This window comes from Trifolium pratense, linkage group LG6 (assembly GCF_020283565.1).
Source record: "Trifolium pratense cultivar HEN17-A07 linkage group LG6, ARS_RC_1.1, whole genome shotgun sequence".
NCBI lineage: Eukaryota > Viridiplantae > Streptophyta > Magnoliopsida > Fabales > Fabaceae > Trifolium > Trifolium pratense.
The window spans coordinates 4385176-4400631 of NC_060064.1; the positions used below are offsets into that span (position 1 = coordinate 4385176).

The 15456-nt window shown below is 32.1% G+C and overlaps 3 protein-coding genes and 1 non-coding gene across 4 annotated transcripts; 2 read left to right on the plus strand and 2 right to left on the minus strand.

The window, feature by feature from the left end:
- Nucleotides 1-288: 288 nt before the first annotated feature.
- Nucleotides 289-3388, minus strand: LOC123889377 (autophagy-related protein 18a-like). The gene is made up of 4 exons (XM_045938678.1): nucleotides 1968-3388; nucleotides 1520-1733; nucleotides 1201-1327; nucleotides 289-623 (listed from the first exon to the last, which is right to left on the minus strand). Exons 1-4 carry the CDS (start codon nucleotides 2808-2810, stop codon nucleotides 533-535), a joined length of 1275 nt encoding a protein of 424 aa, XP_045794634.1. The 5' UTR covers nucleotides 2811-3388; the 3' UTR covers nucleotides 289-532.
- Nucleotides 2933-3004, minus strand: TRNAD-GUC. The gene has a single exon. It is a non-coding gene; the product is annotated as a tRNA-Asp (tRNA).
- A 316-nt stretch (nucleotides 3389-3704) lies between the features above and the next one.
- LOC123890003 lies at nucleotides 3705-6740 on the plus strand. The gene is made up of 6 exons (XM_045939542.1): nucleotides 3705-3885; nucleotides 4295-4409; nucleotides 4724-4893; nucleotides 5212-5488; nucleotides 5614-5777; nucleotides 6319-6740. The coding sequence occupies exons 1-6, from the start codon at nucleotides 3807-3809 to the stop codon at nucleotides 6477-6479; spliced, it is 966 nt and encodes a 321-aa protein (XP_045795498.1). The 5' UTR covers nucleotides 3705-3806; the 3' UTR covers nucleotides 6480-6740.
- Nucleotides 6741-8555: 1815 nt separating this feature from the next.
- Nucleotides 8556-12343, plus strand: LOC123892590 (wee1-like protein kinase). Its single transcript, XM_045942411.1, has 10 exons — nucleotides 8556-8898; nucleotides 9009-9069; nucleotides 9173-9239; nucleotides 9777-10046; nucleotides 10129-10196; nucleotides 10307-10416; nucleotides 10491-10531; nucleotides 10636-10784; nucleotides 11003-11356; nucleotides 11970-12343. Exons 1-10 carry the CDS (start codon nucleotides 8627-8629, stop codon nucleotides 12063-12065), a joined length of 1488 nt encoding a protein of 495 aa, XP_045798367.1. The 5' UTR covers nucleotides 8556-8626; the 3' UTR covers nucleotides 12066-12343.
- Nucleotides 12344-15456: the final 3113 nt, after the last annotated feature.

Below are 15456 nucleotides of genomic sequence, written 5' to 3' on the forward strand. Positions count from 1 at the left end.
TTAAAAAAGGGTCTTTTGTAGCATGCTTGAGTGGTAGGATAAGGAAATGAGATAACTAACCGGGCAATAAGCCGATAACTCACCACAAATAACGGCTCTTATTCTTGCAAGAGGTTCTTTGTTCTTCCATTGCAGTTATCAATCATTTGAGATTTTTTCCTAAAATTTCTTATACATTGAACAAAGATATTATTGTGAGGAAATGCAGAATAAGCATTACACCATGTTTAGTGCTTAATTATAACGTAAAAAAAAAAATTCAGTCGTTGTTTGAAAGGAGTTGATAAATTTGTTGGAAAAGTGATTGCTTGCTTTAACACAGCTTTCAATATTTATAAGTAAAAAAAATAATTACAATATTAGAGCACAAGGTCAACCAAGAGTAAACAATAAACAACGGTGTCAGCATTACATCAGCCTCCTATCTATTACTAATTACACTCTCCATCTATTTCTACTATTATTACATTGTGCATATTCCTGTAGAATAACCCAACTAAAAGATAAGCGTCAAACACTACAGGTTTCCCTCTCACAAGGCTGTCTCTGGAATTAAAAAGTTTTGATATTCCAGCTGGGTCATTTCACCTCCATGTGCCGGATCGAATTGGCACCTATAGAAGCTGCAAAGAATAACCAACAACAAATCATTAACATCATCTAACATAAATGTTTACCTTTTCTGGGATACCCAAAAAATAACATCAATGCATAGATTAATACGAAAGGTCGAAAGGATTTGTTTGAAGAGCCACAAGACTAGACTATTGCAACCCATAGGCCATATGAACAAAATTATATGTGGAACTAAGTTTGGGACAATATACTTGTAACTAACTACAGCTGGTACAATCATATTTGCTTAAGTAATAACTAAGCTATATCTCTTATAATACTATACATTAAAATCTTAACTCAAAATCTAAAGTGACCACACCCTTACTCTTTTCAGACAAGCTCAATTTAGAGCAACTTTTTCCATATAACATTTCATCTTATCTTAAAACTATTAAGTATGAGACAGTAGTAGCAAACTTAAAATTCTCCAGTTAACAACTCAGTCTTTCTTCAAATACTCAACTCGGCAATACTTAAAAAGGAAAAACATATCAACTGTTTTTACTATTAATAGAACTGAAACTGTCTTAGATTTTAATAGAATAGCTATGATATATTATTTTTCGCTTCTTCATGTCATACCTTCCATCCATGCCAAGAATTATGACTGTATTCTTTTGGAGACCAAATGCAACTGTGTACTGAGTGCCTTCGTGTAAGTGAAACCGAGCAACTGACCACTCTGAGTTGAAATACTTGGGCAACACTCCTGTCAAGTGCAGAGTAACATTTTGATCAACAAAAAAAAAAAAAAAGAGAATTGAATTGACAATTATTTCTCTTTGTAACTGATAAACATGAAACATGAATATGATCAACAACTCCAACACATTCTCCAATTCTCCAATAGCAAATAAAAAGAAATACTCAACTTAAATAAATTAAAAACACGAAATTTTACCTTTAAATTTAATGAAAGAGCGAGACGAGCTAGATGGGGGAACGGTAGCATCTGAACTTGACGAACCTTGTGACTTTTCATTCTCAGAGACACTTGAATTAACCTTAAGGCCAAAAACATGGACAGTACCCTTGTCACTTGAAACTGCTAACCACTGAGCAGTCGAAGAAAACGCCAAACTAAATATCTCTGCTGCATTTGCACCCCTTCTCACCTAAAATCAACATCCAACAAATTCATACAGAACAGCCAAAAAGTCTCAATTGCCCACACATTAAAAATCCAATCTTCATAATATAAAACATAAATAAAGTAACAGAAATATACATTAGAGTGATTAAACCTTAGCTACATATCTAATCCAATAAAAGAAACGTGATTAATAAACTAAAAAAACCACACAGTTATCATCATAATGAAAACAAATAAAGAGCAATTAAACACATACTTCTTGAAGTAGCGTGCCATTATCGGTATCATAAATCCGAATCAGCGTGCCCTTGACACTGGCGGTAGCGATTAACTGTCCATCAAGAGTGAGAGCAAAGGAAGCTATCCTTGAATCATGAGCAGAAATGAACTTAGTCTTCTTCTGTGCAAAATGCTCAACACGAATCTGACCCTTATGCAAACCAGGACAAGCAAGAACAAGAGAATCAGACAAGTGTGAAACTGCACAAAGCCCTTTAGGGTTTGCAATAGTTTCAATCTGATGCAAAAGTTTCAAGTCAGCAAAATTATACACAAATATCTTCTGCTCCACCACAACAATTATCCTATCCCTCCGAAGCCGAACACCGCGAACGGCAGCACGGAACGAAAGCTCACCGATGCAAGTACCTTGATGATCATCCCAGATCATGACTTTATTAGGAGGATACTGAGGGTGGGACCCACCTCCGACAAGTGCTAATATATTACATCGGAAAAGCATCTCTACATGACCGATTCCTCCACCGCCGAATTCACGGCGGAAGAGTTCACGGAAAGGATCGCAGTTGTAGATGCGGAAGCCGTTGTCAGTTGCGGCGGCGAAGCAGGCGTGGTCTTGGTTAAATGAGAGTTGAAGTAACGATGGAGGAAGTGGCGGTGTGGTGGGGGAAGATTCCGGTGAAGTGGCGGTGGGAGAGTGGTGTGGCGGTGATTGAGATTGGGGAGACATAAGGGAATCGAAGTCGAGGGTTTGAGATTGATCGGGGAGGAAATTAGGGTTTGGAATAGAAATAGAATTGGGATTATTAGGGTTAGGGTTTGGCCATGGTGGTGAAGGAGAAGCAGGAAGAGTAGCCATTGAAATTGAAAATGGAAATAATTCGAAGCTTCGTTCTCCCGCAAAGTTTATCACTATAGTAATAGTAACTGTTCAGTTCAGTTAGCAAAAAGAAGAAGAATATATAAATAGAAAGAAAAAAACGCCGTTGCCGGGGATCGAACCCGGGTCACCCGCGTGACAGGCGGGAATACTTACCACTATACTACAACGACTTGATGTTAGATTTGTGATTAGTTCAATACATAACTCTATTCAACATTTCTAAGCCACACGATAATATCTTATCTTAAATTTATTAATATGCTATGCCTATACCTTAATAATAATAATAATATATATTCAATGTAACATATGTCGTGTTAATGTATTTGAATATACATTTTTTATATTTAATAGTACAAAAAAATTAATGTAATAGTATTGTTATTGTATGTTCTTTTTTTTTTCTCAGTAGTATTGTATTTTTTTTTTCCTATAAATTTATCTTTTGAGATTAATAAGTGAAAAATCTAGATTTAAACTTCTGTCATGCATATATAATGTGATGTTTCTACTAATTGAGGTATGCTCGCGAAATAGTATTGTATGTTCTTTACATGATGCCTTTGTTAATTCGTCATGATATATATCATCTTCTATTGGTTAGTAATTTATTTGAAAGAATGATAGGAAATCCAATATTATGGCTAAACTTGGAGGAAATGATTTAAAATGTTTTTGAAGAAAAGAATATTTGATTGTGTTGCAACATTCATATAATTAATTACTTCATGCCAATGCCATATACTTCTGCCTCAACAAGAAAAGGATTGTGTGTCGTGTGAAATGATGTTAAGTTTAATTAAGGCATATGTGTGTATAACGAAATACATAAATGACAAATAGACCAATCCTTGTTGCAACAATTACAATATAAAGGTAAATAAATTTTAGGAAACCATTGAAGGTTAGTCTTTGAGAAACACCCCAAAATCCATAAAAAAAGCTTTCCTTGTTAATTAGTTATTCACTAGAATGTTTAATCCAACAACGCCACCAACGATGGAGATGAAAATTGTTGATCCAGTATTGTCTACTACCACACCCATGAAAGGTGATTCATAATAAATATTGAAAACAATATTGAAAACACAAAATAAATACATCTTGAGATTAGTCATTGTATATTTGTATCTCATAGCTAGCTAGGTATGCATTTATTTTTTTAGTACAAAAGGAGTTGGGACATCATTTATAAAAACAAATAATATCACTATATAATTTTTTAGAGAAAATATTGATAACTAAAAGTAAGTAAAAAATCATTTCTTTATGAAACATATCTCTAGTTGATGTGCTTAGTTTAAATTATTCCACTATTAATTAATTAGATGCATAAAAAGAAGGTGGATGCATGTGCATTTCATATCCATCTTCACAATTTACGCTTGTTTGTTTTGGATTCTGAATTAACTGATTTAGTGATTAATTATATTATATTATATTATATATTTTACATATAGGAAGGAAAGCTCCACCAAGTCATTACACATTCAAAATGCAGTGCTTCTCGTTGCTTTCTAAGGCCTCTATAGAAAAATGTGTCTCGGAAGAGTTTGAAGCAGGGAATTACAAATGGTATGCAAGTGTTTTTCCCCGTAAATGAATGATACTTTTTTTTATTAGTGTACTGAATCTTTTTAGACGTGTTGAATGTTTAATATTATATCTGAACACCGACGCATGTGATTATATTCAAATATTTTTATTTTTAAAACTATTATCTGTATTTATTTACATGTAAATGTCGTGTTTGATAAATACGCGACAATGTTCATTTACTAACCCTAGGTTTGTCATAAAAAAAAAAAAAAGCTTGGGAGTTGGTTAAAAACAATTATAACATAACATTATTAAACTTTGTTTGATGTTGAGATTTGGTCAATGCTCAGGAGGTTGTCTATTTACCCAAGTGGGAACACAAAAGGAAACGGGCAAGGTCATGTTTCTATTTATTTGATGCTTGTTGACCCACCTTCCTTACCTATTGATTGGGAGGTCAATGCCATTATAAACTTCTCTGCGTACAATTTTAGAGACGATGAGTATGTTACGACTCAAGGTACAATTACAATTGAATGATTACAAGTTTAGTAATTTTCAAAAATTACATCATTATTAGAAGTAAGTTATCTAGTGACTGAAAATAATCTGTCATCGTACATTGTGGCCGATTTAGAGGTTGGATTTTCGTTTGATTCAAAAAGAGGTTGAATTTTCGTAATTACATATAAAACATAAGTTGGTCACTAAATCGGTAACAAAAATATTTTTGTGACTGATTTTGTCATTGATTTATTAGCTACCGAAAATTGAAAAATTAGAAAAATATTTTGTTACATTGTATGTTACTAATTAGTTACTACTAACAAACATGCAGATGCAACTGTTAGGCGTTTTCATGTACTGAAAATAGAGTGGGGTATTCCAAAATTCATCAACCTTGACACGTTTCTTGACCCTTTAAATGGATACCTTGTTGATGATACTTGTGTGTTTGGAGCTGAAGTTTTCATTGTTAAGATCTCGAATAAAGGCGACTGTTTATCCATCATACCTCCTGTCACTATTTCCCATAGTTGGAAATTTGGCAAATTTTCATTTGCAAATTTAGATAAGTACGAGTCTGAATCATTTGTAGGTGGAGATTATAAATGGTACGAACTCATAATCTCTTATTTATGTGTGTAAGTTTTAAGTGGTATCTACCATTATGTTTGTTTACATACAACAACAAAATGGAATATTATTATTCTATGGCTAATAATTTTTTTCCTTCTAGGAAACTCCTTTTATATCCCAATGGAGTCGTTGAGGGAAAGGGTATTAGTATTTCATTATTTTTAGCTCTAGAAGTCTCAACTCTTCCACCTAACACTAAACTTGTTGTGGATTGCACTCTTCGCGCCAAAGACCAAATTACTGGACAACATGCTCAACGAAATTGTGAGTCCATATATGTCCTCTTTAGTCTTTAGAATTTATGATGCTCATTTAATCTCTTGATTTTGTTTAATGTGTTTCAATCATATAATTATTATTTTTTTATGCGAATATTATTATCTAACATTGCATTAAAAATATTCTATATTAATATTAATAGGAATTATCATAATATTTTTGTTGGTAAAAAATGTCATGGTTGATTTTCATCACAAAACAAGAGAAGTTATTACAACATAAATTGAGAGCGAAGAGAAGAGAACAATAATGTAAAATTTGTTAAATTTATTTACAATTTTCTACAAGTAGTCTGGCTAGAAATACACTTTTTTTTTTTTGACAAATTGGCTAGAAATACACTTTTAAAGTGAATAAGTGAATTTTAGTATCAACATATATAATGTAATGTCTCTACCAACTCGACTGGTTCGTGAGGACTACTTAGGTTTATACTTGTCATTATTGTTTTCTAAGTTGTATATTTTGTTAATATTGTCTAAAACTTGTTTTCAATCTCAATCTAATCTAATTTTTTATTTCGTAGTTAATCGCAAGTTCACTAGCTCAAATTTAGTGTGGGGGTCTAGACAGCTTGTGGCGTTGACTAAATTAAAAAATCCAAATAATGGATTTTTGGTGGAAGATACTTGTATATTTGAAGTTGAATTTGTAGTTATTGGATTACTTACACCCGGAATTGATTGATGTAGCAAAGATATTAATTAAATTTTATTTATGTACGAAAATCCTTAGTGAAGAAAATGGAAATCCATGTGTGGATTATTATCCTATCAGGGAACCTTCTTACCGACAATTTGTCTTCTAAGGAATATTGGAGGACACCTCCTTTGATGCGATTTGAGGACGGTAGACATGGATCATACATCATTTGCTTTCAAGAAGTTAAATAAAGCATACTATATTTGTGTATATGTTTATATTTAATTTATATATATGTTATATTTATTTACAGTTACAAGATATAAATTATATAACTCTCCAACATATTTATGAAAACAACAAATGTGTGTATATACAAGGATGGAGAAATCTAATTGTCGGTAACTAATTTATCAACTCCTTTTCAAACAACAATTGTTGTATATTATTTTAGGCTTGTTACTTTTATTTTAGGTTTTAATTTGATCTCTTACGTTTAAAAAGTATCAATTTGTTCCCTTACGTTTATTTTAAGTTTCAAGTTAGTAATTTTCGTTAGTTTTGCCACTAACACCGTCTGAACGGTACACGTGTCAGTGTGTCCAAGTGCCACGTGTCAGTTCACATATGCAAATTAGCTGTCACATGTGACAAAATTGACGGAAATGACTAACTTGAAACCTAAAATAAACGTAAGAGACCAAATTGATACTTTTTAAATATAAGAGACCAAATTAAAACTTAAAATAAACATAAAGGATCAAATGTGTACTTAAGCCATTATTTTAATATTCAAAAAATTGTTTTATTTTCATACGTTATAATTAAGCATGCATGGCACGATGCTTACCCTGCTTAACATGAGTTTTTTAACGGCAAAAACTTTGCTCTATCTGCCAAACCACTCATGTCATTTTCTTTATTCCATCCTAACTTAACATTCAAATAGAGAAGATAAGTGCATCAATCACCATCGTATTACTCAAAATTATTGGGATACAACAATTTTTTTTCAAGAAACATTTTCTCTCTTAAAACTAAGTAACTATCAAACGGATCAATCAATCCCATCAATATTAATTAGCTTAGTTAGTTGTAATTAAAGAGTTTGGGTATAATGATAAAAGAGGGTTGTTGTTATGATCACACAAAAAGCAGCACAATACCAACATCGGAATTGGGAACAGGACAGACCAGACTTTGATAGGTCTGAGTCTGACATACGATTTTTTTTCAAGTCTAAGTCTGGCCTACAACTTATAAAATATTTTTTTTGCCTGACCTGAGCCTTTTTAAAGTCTGGTATGACCTTGTAGCCTATTTAAAAGCTTGTCTTACATAAAGACCTCTATACAGTCTTTTTAAATAGACCAAACAAGCCTTAAAGCCTATTTCACATTTAAATTTCTATAATTGTAGTTTATAATTTGAACATCCAAAAACCGATCTAAATTAAACCATATTAAATTGTATTAGATAAATTTTTTATACTTGTCATCCAAAATTAAATCAAATCGCAAGTAAATTTATCTTTAAATTGAATAAAGTTTTACTTCAAAACTAATCCAAATCTAACCGCGAAAATGACTTAATTAACTGTGTCATTATTTTTTTTTTTTTTTATAGAGCCGTGTCATTTATTTTGAGATACTATGAAAAACAAAAAGTTATGAAGAAAGACAACAGTTCAGTCTGGCTCAACTTTCAATAAGTCACGTGCGCACCATGCTTCCCAAATCTAATCCCGTTTCACTTTTCTCCATCATCATAAAATAAAAAATAAATCGTCAATAATTCTTATTCATAATTCATCAATAAAAAAGAAATTACTACAGGAAAAGAAAGAAAAGGAATCAACTTCCACAGCACGCATCACAAAAGCACTGTCCAAATCCACCCATTAAAAAAAACAAATAAACGGCCACGATTCCATCATAAAAAGCACCTCAAAAATACTTAATTATTTAATTAATTAATCCCAACCAAAAATGAAATCGAAAATTAACCCGCGCATTTTTTGAATAATTCCGCTTCCCCGTACGCAATTACAGTAAAATAATTGATTTAATCACTTTTATTTGTTTCTATATTTATTTTATATATTAATATATTATTTATACCTATTCATTCATCTTCTTCTTCTTCATTCTTCATTGTTGTCTCGAACGAATCGAAGATTCAAGCATTTGAAAATGAAGAAAAAAACCCCTAAAACAACTACAAAGGGAAGAAGTAAGAAGTTACCACTAAGTGCGAGTAACACCAGACAGTTACAGCTTCAGCTCAGTAAATTCTCTCTCACACAATACAAGCCATTATTACCAACAACTTCTTCCACCATTTCTCGCTTCCAGAATCTTCTAGATTCAGAAGCCATTGAAAACCCTTCCTCTTGTGTTAGGGTTACGAATGATGCTACTGAAGCAGATCAAAGAGATTTCATTCTCAGTCAAGATTTCTTCTGGTAATGAAAACCCTTCCCCTTTCGTTATCTTCGATTCAATCGATTCGATTGTTATGTTTCCTTCCAAGTTAGTTTTTTATGCATGTCATTGATTTTGTTTTCTCTTGCAGTACGCCAGATTATATAACACCGGATAATCAGAGAATTTTGAATGGTTTGGATTTCAATAAGGTGAGGTGTATTACTAAATTGATGAGTCTGTTTAGTATTAATTAGTATATTAATTAATATTTTAAAATAAAAAATTTAATTTTTTTTGTATTGTGTTTTATAGGATAATAGTCCTTGCCCTAAATCGCCGGAGAAATTGAATACTACTAAAAGCAAGAGATGTCGATTGGGTATGATTAGTTATTAGTTACTTTGCTGTATGTTCTTACCCTGCTTTTGTTTTTGCGTAATCGTGCGGAGTTTACTTGCTAATTAGTTGATTAATTTTGTGAAAAACTAATATCAGAATGATTTTAATGTGTTTGTGTATGTACATTTTATTTATTATACTTAGTACAATGGATTTACTGAGTTGAAAATTTGGGATGACTGAGGAAGCTTACACAAAAGAATGTAAAAGACCCATTTTTATACTAACTTAGACTATTTATGGCCCCAGTTTGGATAAACAACTTAATTTGTGTCTTATAGCATAAGTGCTTATGTATAAGCTATTGTTGGTATATCAAGTGTGAGTAAGAGGACCATAAACTTAATGCTTTAAGGTTTAGGATTAAGATGTGGCGTCCAACTCACTTATGTGATTGCTTAAGGCCGAATGTGATGATCCCCTGGAAATAGTTAGTGCTACTTTTTTGTTTTCATATTTTTGCAACACCTACATTTACTCACCCATTTTTTCTAATCAATATGCATACTTGTCATAGACGGTGTATCGGTAAACCCTCTTAGCCCTACGTATTCTAGTGACCATCAACAAGTTGTGGAACTTGGTAAGGACTCTGTTGCCGAGGAAGAAGCTGTTGATATAACGATAGCTTCTGGTAAGCCGAAGGTCCAGAATTATGTGTCACATTCTGCAGCTGCATTGCGTTGTCGGGCCATGCCTCCTCCTTGCATCAGTAACCCCTATTTAAAAGACGTTTCACAAAAGGAAACCAAGGATCCCTTTGCAAACCAAAGATCCAAATGTGCAGGTATCATTCTTGTCAGTCTTTTGCCAATTCTTTTATTCATTTGTATTGCAATTTTCTAACAGTATAATGGTAATACTTGTAGGTCTCTTCCCTAAATTTACAGCCGTGGACGGGCTCTCCCGTTATCGCACAGACTTTCACGAGATTGAGGTACTTTGTTTCAAAATGAATTTTATTTGTCATAGATTGTTTTGAATTGGCATTATCTTCATTGCATTCAACTTCATGGTTTATCGTATAACTTTTACTTTTCTTATCAGCAAATTGGTAGAGGGAACTTTAGTTGTGTTTTCAAAGTATTAAAGCGAATAGATGGCTGCTTGTATGCCGTGAAACGCAGCACAAGACAGTTACAGCTGGAAACAGAAAGGTATCATCTTCTAACTATGGATGTTTCTTCTCTTCTTGGGTTCAGCCACTAACACTGGTATTCTGTCATTGAAGAAAAAAAGCTTTGATGGAAGTCCAAGCTTTGGCAGCCTTGGGTTTGTATTTTTCAGCTCCCTCTTTTGTTTTATTATACATAATACGTAATAGGTTTTATACAAGACTTGTTTTCTTACTGTCTTTTATGATCATGCCTCTATAGGTTCTCATGAGAACATTGTGGGTTATTACACTTCATGGTTTGAAAATGAACAGCTGTACATTCAGATGGAGATTTGTGATCATAGCTTATCCGTAAAGAAAGGCTCTGAGTTCTTAGCAGAAGGTCAAGTGTTAAAAGCTTTTTATCAGGTGAACTAACTTATGTCTTATGTGTCCATTTCTTAAGTAGATCCGAGTCAGTACAGATTATCTTCACCAGTAACTGTTGTTATATATGATGAAAATCCCCTTCATTGTTTTTTTCTTATTTGCCTTAATCTATAACAGACATGCATAAGTTTTTACATCACCGGTTGATCTTGTTCATACATTGTTTGTAACAACTATTGATGTGAAAATTTGGACAGGTTGCCAATGCGCTGCGATTTATGCACGAGAAAGGAATAGCTCATCTTGATGTTAAACCTGATAATATTTATGTCAAAAATGGTGTTTATAAGCTTGGTGATTTTGGATGTGCTACTCTTATAGATAGTAGCCTGCCAATTGAGGAAGGAGATGCTCGTTATATGCCCCAGGAAATCCTTAACGACAATTATGATCACCTTGACAAGGTTGATATTTTCTCCTTGGGAGCTTCTATTTATGAACTTGTTCGAAAATCGCCTTTGCCAGAATCAGGAGGTCATTTTTTGAATCTTAAAGAGGGCAAGTTACCACTCCTGCCCGGTCATTCATTACAATTCCAAAACTTGCTCAAGGTACTATACATTGTTAAATACTGTGATTCCCTCTTCTCTATGTTTTTTACACTATCTCTCAATGTGTTTGCTTGTTTAGCTAATGTGATGCTGCAGTTTTCACAACTAAGAAATCCAGTGTGTGGTGTGGTTTGTAGACTTGTAGGAGGTACTTAACAAATTAGACAAATACATATAAAAATGAACTATGATTCTGTTGTTGGCATCTGCTGTTTTGATTATTGTTAAAATATGTAAGCTCTACTATTTGTATTTTTACATTTATTTTATGATATGGTGATAGTTAGTTACGTTGTACTACATCTGAAAAATAGAGTATGTTGTATGAAGTGGTCTTTTAAGTCATCCAACTATCACATTTAAAATTTGTGATTTTCAAGAAGAATTTTTTGAAGTACCATGGATTAATAAGAGACACTTGATTCAATTCGTGTGAAAGTGATGGTAATTATTTTCGAACTACTTCGCTTTTTTAAAACTCATGTTTTTTTATATATATATTTTAGTATTCAACTTTGTAGCACATTTTGAATTTTAAAGACTGCAAAATTTGCCTGATGTTTTGTGCTCGTTTGTTTTGTTTGATTTATCTGATGTTTTGATATTTATTCAGGCCATGATCGATCCTGATCCAGTCAAGAGGCCTTCTGCCAGAGAGTTAGTAGAGAACCCAATTTTCGACAGGGTCTTGAGAACCGCTAAAAATTGATCCGCCACACTTTTCCTGCTGGACCATCATCTATGTAGATCAGTGTTGATCCTGTCATGGCCAATTTTGTGAATGTCTTTTGGTTATATTATATATGCACCTGATGTTTCTCGCGCATGGGTGCAAGTTCTGTACAATGCATGCACTGGTCCAGTTAGGTATCTGTTGTACATTATAATTATAACGACTTAAAAATGGTACTGTAGTTTACAAAGGAGAACTCTGAAACTTTTGACTGTTGTTTATTTATTCTAGAAGTAAAAGATGTTTGTTGGTTAGAGGATTTATCCCATAACTGAACACCTCTAGTTGGAATGAGAAAGACAACAAGTAAAAGATGTTCCCTAGAAGAAAGTTGTTTTAGGTAACCACTTTCATTTACAAATGGATTTTGAGCTGTTGCAATATTATAAATTTTTGCACTTTCAATATTACAATATATTTAATGTTTCTCAACCGCTCGATAAAAAATAAAGAGCCGAGATTGAATACCTTATTAAATTGTTAAATTTGTATTGTAAAATCAAAATTATTAGATCACAAATCAACGACCGAAATTGAATACTGAGTGCAACTATATATAATTAGGGGTGGGCATGGTTCGGTTTTTAAGGAAAACCGAACCGAACTGAACCAAATTATTTTCAAAATTCATAATAACCGAACTGAATCGAACTTTTAAAATGGTTTGGTTTTATGATTCTGAACCAAACTATAACTAACTTTTGACTAAAAAGAACTGAACCATTAAGAGAACCGAATTGAACCAAACTGATAATTATGAACCGAATCAAACTGTTTCATTTTAGTTTTAAAACTGTTAGTTATGGTTCAATTTTTTTTTATTTGGTTTGGTTTAGTTCTGCAGTTCAGTTCAGTTTTTGGGTTTTTTTGCCCATCCCCATGCTAAAACAGCAGATCTTGATGATATTATTAAGTACCACTTCTCTTCTCTTAATTTCAAAATTGTCATAGTTGAAATTTTGTTCACCGGTTAGATGTTTCATGCGAAGAAGGACCAGTGTGTACACTATGCTAATGACACTGATATTTTCATACATGTAAATACAAAGGCCTAGTGGCCAATGGCAGTGTGTACTTCTCTTCTTCAAGACGGGGCTTCAAAAAGTTATAATCACATGACTTCTTATAAAAAAATTAAATAATCACATGACTAATAAACTAAAGCATTGCATTTGCTTGGCTGAATAGAAACTTGATGACATGTGACGCCGACTAGGTCACTAGGCAGTAGGAAAAACAAAACTGATTTAGCGGAAGAACCCGAAGTGCTTTGTTACACAACAACTAGAGATGGCGCAACACAATTTGGTAAAATGGTAAAAAAAAACTTACTTGGAAGCTATTCAGAGATATTATTAGAGGGATTAAACTACTTAAAATCTCGATTTTTCCATTTTCTTCATACATATAATGTGGGAGTTTAATTACCATACTACTCAATTAAAAAAAATAAATTAATATAGATAAGTAGTACTTCACCATAAGGATCATTCATATGTTTTCTCAATCATATGTTATGATTAATATAGAGGCAAACTCTATGGTGCACGAGTCCCTCAAGTTGTGCACCATGCACAAGTCACCGAAAATACTATAACGAATACGAATTTTACAAAATCCACCGTTGGATTGAAAGTTTATATCGTATAGATCATCCATAAATATTTTTAAAAAGATTGAAAATCATTTAATATGTTATTGAGACCTATCAAAATTAACGGTTTATGGATTTTTATTAAATACCGTTAATCTTGATGATTCTCAATAACATATCAAATGATTTTCAAAAAAATTAAAAAAATTTATGGATGATCTAAACGATATAAACTTTCCATCCAACGGTAGATTTTATAAAATTTGTATTCGTTATAAATATCGATGACTTGTGCATCATGCACCAATTAATCAAGTAGTGCATGTTAGACAAAGCCTAATATAGATTTTATTAGATTGATTGTCAATCATATGTTCCAACTCAACTAATATTAAGTGTCATGCTATGCTAGCAAGTAGTACCTTTAGAGCACTTAAAAATTTTTAAAAAAAAGTTTTATATTGAAAAGAGTATTTTTCTTTTGACGAAATATTCAAAAGAATATCTTAATAAGTGTCTTTGTAAGTTGTAAGCATTTCTCCCACGGTTATACAAAAAACTCTTAATTGTCGAAAAAAAAATCCAAATGCTCTTGGATAAGTACTTCACCATTTATTTTTCTTCATAAGAAAAAAAACGCTCTTGGATAAATTATTTTATTTAAAATCACTTTTTTTTTTAAAATAGTTTAGAGGCTAAAAATTTCACCTTAAGGTGGATAAATGAGTGTCCGAAGTTCGAACCCGGCTCGTGCCTATAAAATATCATATTCCTTACCAATTTGAACTAAATTTAAATTTATGGGGACAAAATCATTTTTTTAATAGTATTAGACAAAAATAAACGGAGTCTCTTGTGACAAAATAAAGGAAAAAGCCTATAAGCAACTTGTTTACTGTTCACATTGCATTATTGCTGCTTTTTCATGTGTACACGGGAAGTCGCAATGGTATTTTGTCCATAGGGAAAAGTTAACCATCACTTCTAGATGATGAATGCACCAAATTGGTGGATGAAGGAGAAGTATCATGCTAATACTAATATCTATAAAGTCAATATAAACTCATTGAATTGATCACACTGCAAAGAGTTGATAATGTGCTTAGTACATGATAGCATCTAGTTCGGTCTACTCGCTTTTGGCTTGGGCTTTGCGAATGAAACTTACATTATCGCAAAAACATTTGTAATTCTTCACATTCAAATGATGTGAAATTAATCACTAAACTACTTGATACAAAATACTTATATTTTATAATAAATTCTATTTTAATAATATATATCTTTTATTATTTTAGCATTTTTTTTCCCTTTTTTTATATACTCTTTTTTCCCTATCAACTATGATAATTGCACACCTTATATTCCCCAACATTCATTTAACACTTTAGTAAAAAAAAAAAAATTCATTTAACACCTCATTTTATCTATATTAATTATACCATTGTGTTCATCTATCTCTTTAATATTTATCGATATCTAGAGGTTTATACACCCATATGAGTGTCTACGGAACATTTTTTAATTTCCTCCTTTCCAAACTAAAATTTATTTTAACAATTTCACACAAATTAAAAAATATAATTAATTGTCCTAAATTTTTTAACTCAACTGACAAAAATACAAAAATTGCTAAGTCGAACACTAAGACTAAGGTTCAAACTTCGGTCCCTTCACTTTATGTATTAAAGTTTTTAATAATTTGTCATTTTTTAAGGAATAATTTGTCATTTGATCTATTAAAAAAGTTTAATTAGTTTTATAAGAGAAGTC

Bases quoted from the DNA above. Each gene is read 5' to 3' on its own strand.
- LOC123889377 (XM_045938678.1), bottom strand. From the start codon at position 2,810: ATGGCTACTCTTCCTGCTTCTCCTTCACCACCATGGCCAAACCCTAAC. The intron at 1,734-1,967 runs GTATGTGTTTAA...TGTTGATTTTAG, and splicing joins ATGGCACGCTACTTCAAGAA to GTGAGAAGGGGTGCAAATGC. The intron at 1,328-1,519 runs GTAAAATTTCGT...TGCACTTGACAG, and splicing joins CTCTTTCATTAAATTTAAAG to GAGTGTTGCCCAAGTATTTC.
- LOC123890003 (XM_045939542.1), top strand. From the start codon at position 3,807: ATGTTTAATCCAACAACGCCACCAACGATGGAGATGAAAATTGTTGAT. The intron at 5,489-5,613 runs GTACGAACTCAT...TTTTCCTTCTAG, and splicing joins GTAGGTGGAGATTATAAATG to GAAACTCCTTTTATATCCCA. The intron at 5,778-6,318 runs GTGAGTCCATAT...TTTATTTCGTAG, and splicing joins ACAACATGCTCAACGAAATT to TTAATCGCAAGTTCACTAGC.
- LOC123892590 (XM_045942411.1), top strand. From the start codon at position 8,627: ATGAAGAAAAAAACCCCTAAAACAACTACAAAGGGAAGAAGTAAGAAG. The intron at 10,785-11,002 runs GTGAACTAACTT...AAATTTGGACAG, and splicing joins TGTTAAAAGCTTTTTATCAG to GTTGCCAATGCGCTGCGATT. The intron at 11,357-11,969 runs GTACTATACATT...ATATTTATTCAG, and splicing joins AATTCCAAAACTTGCTCAAG to GCCATGATCGATCCTGATCC.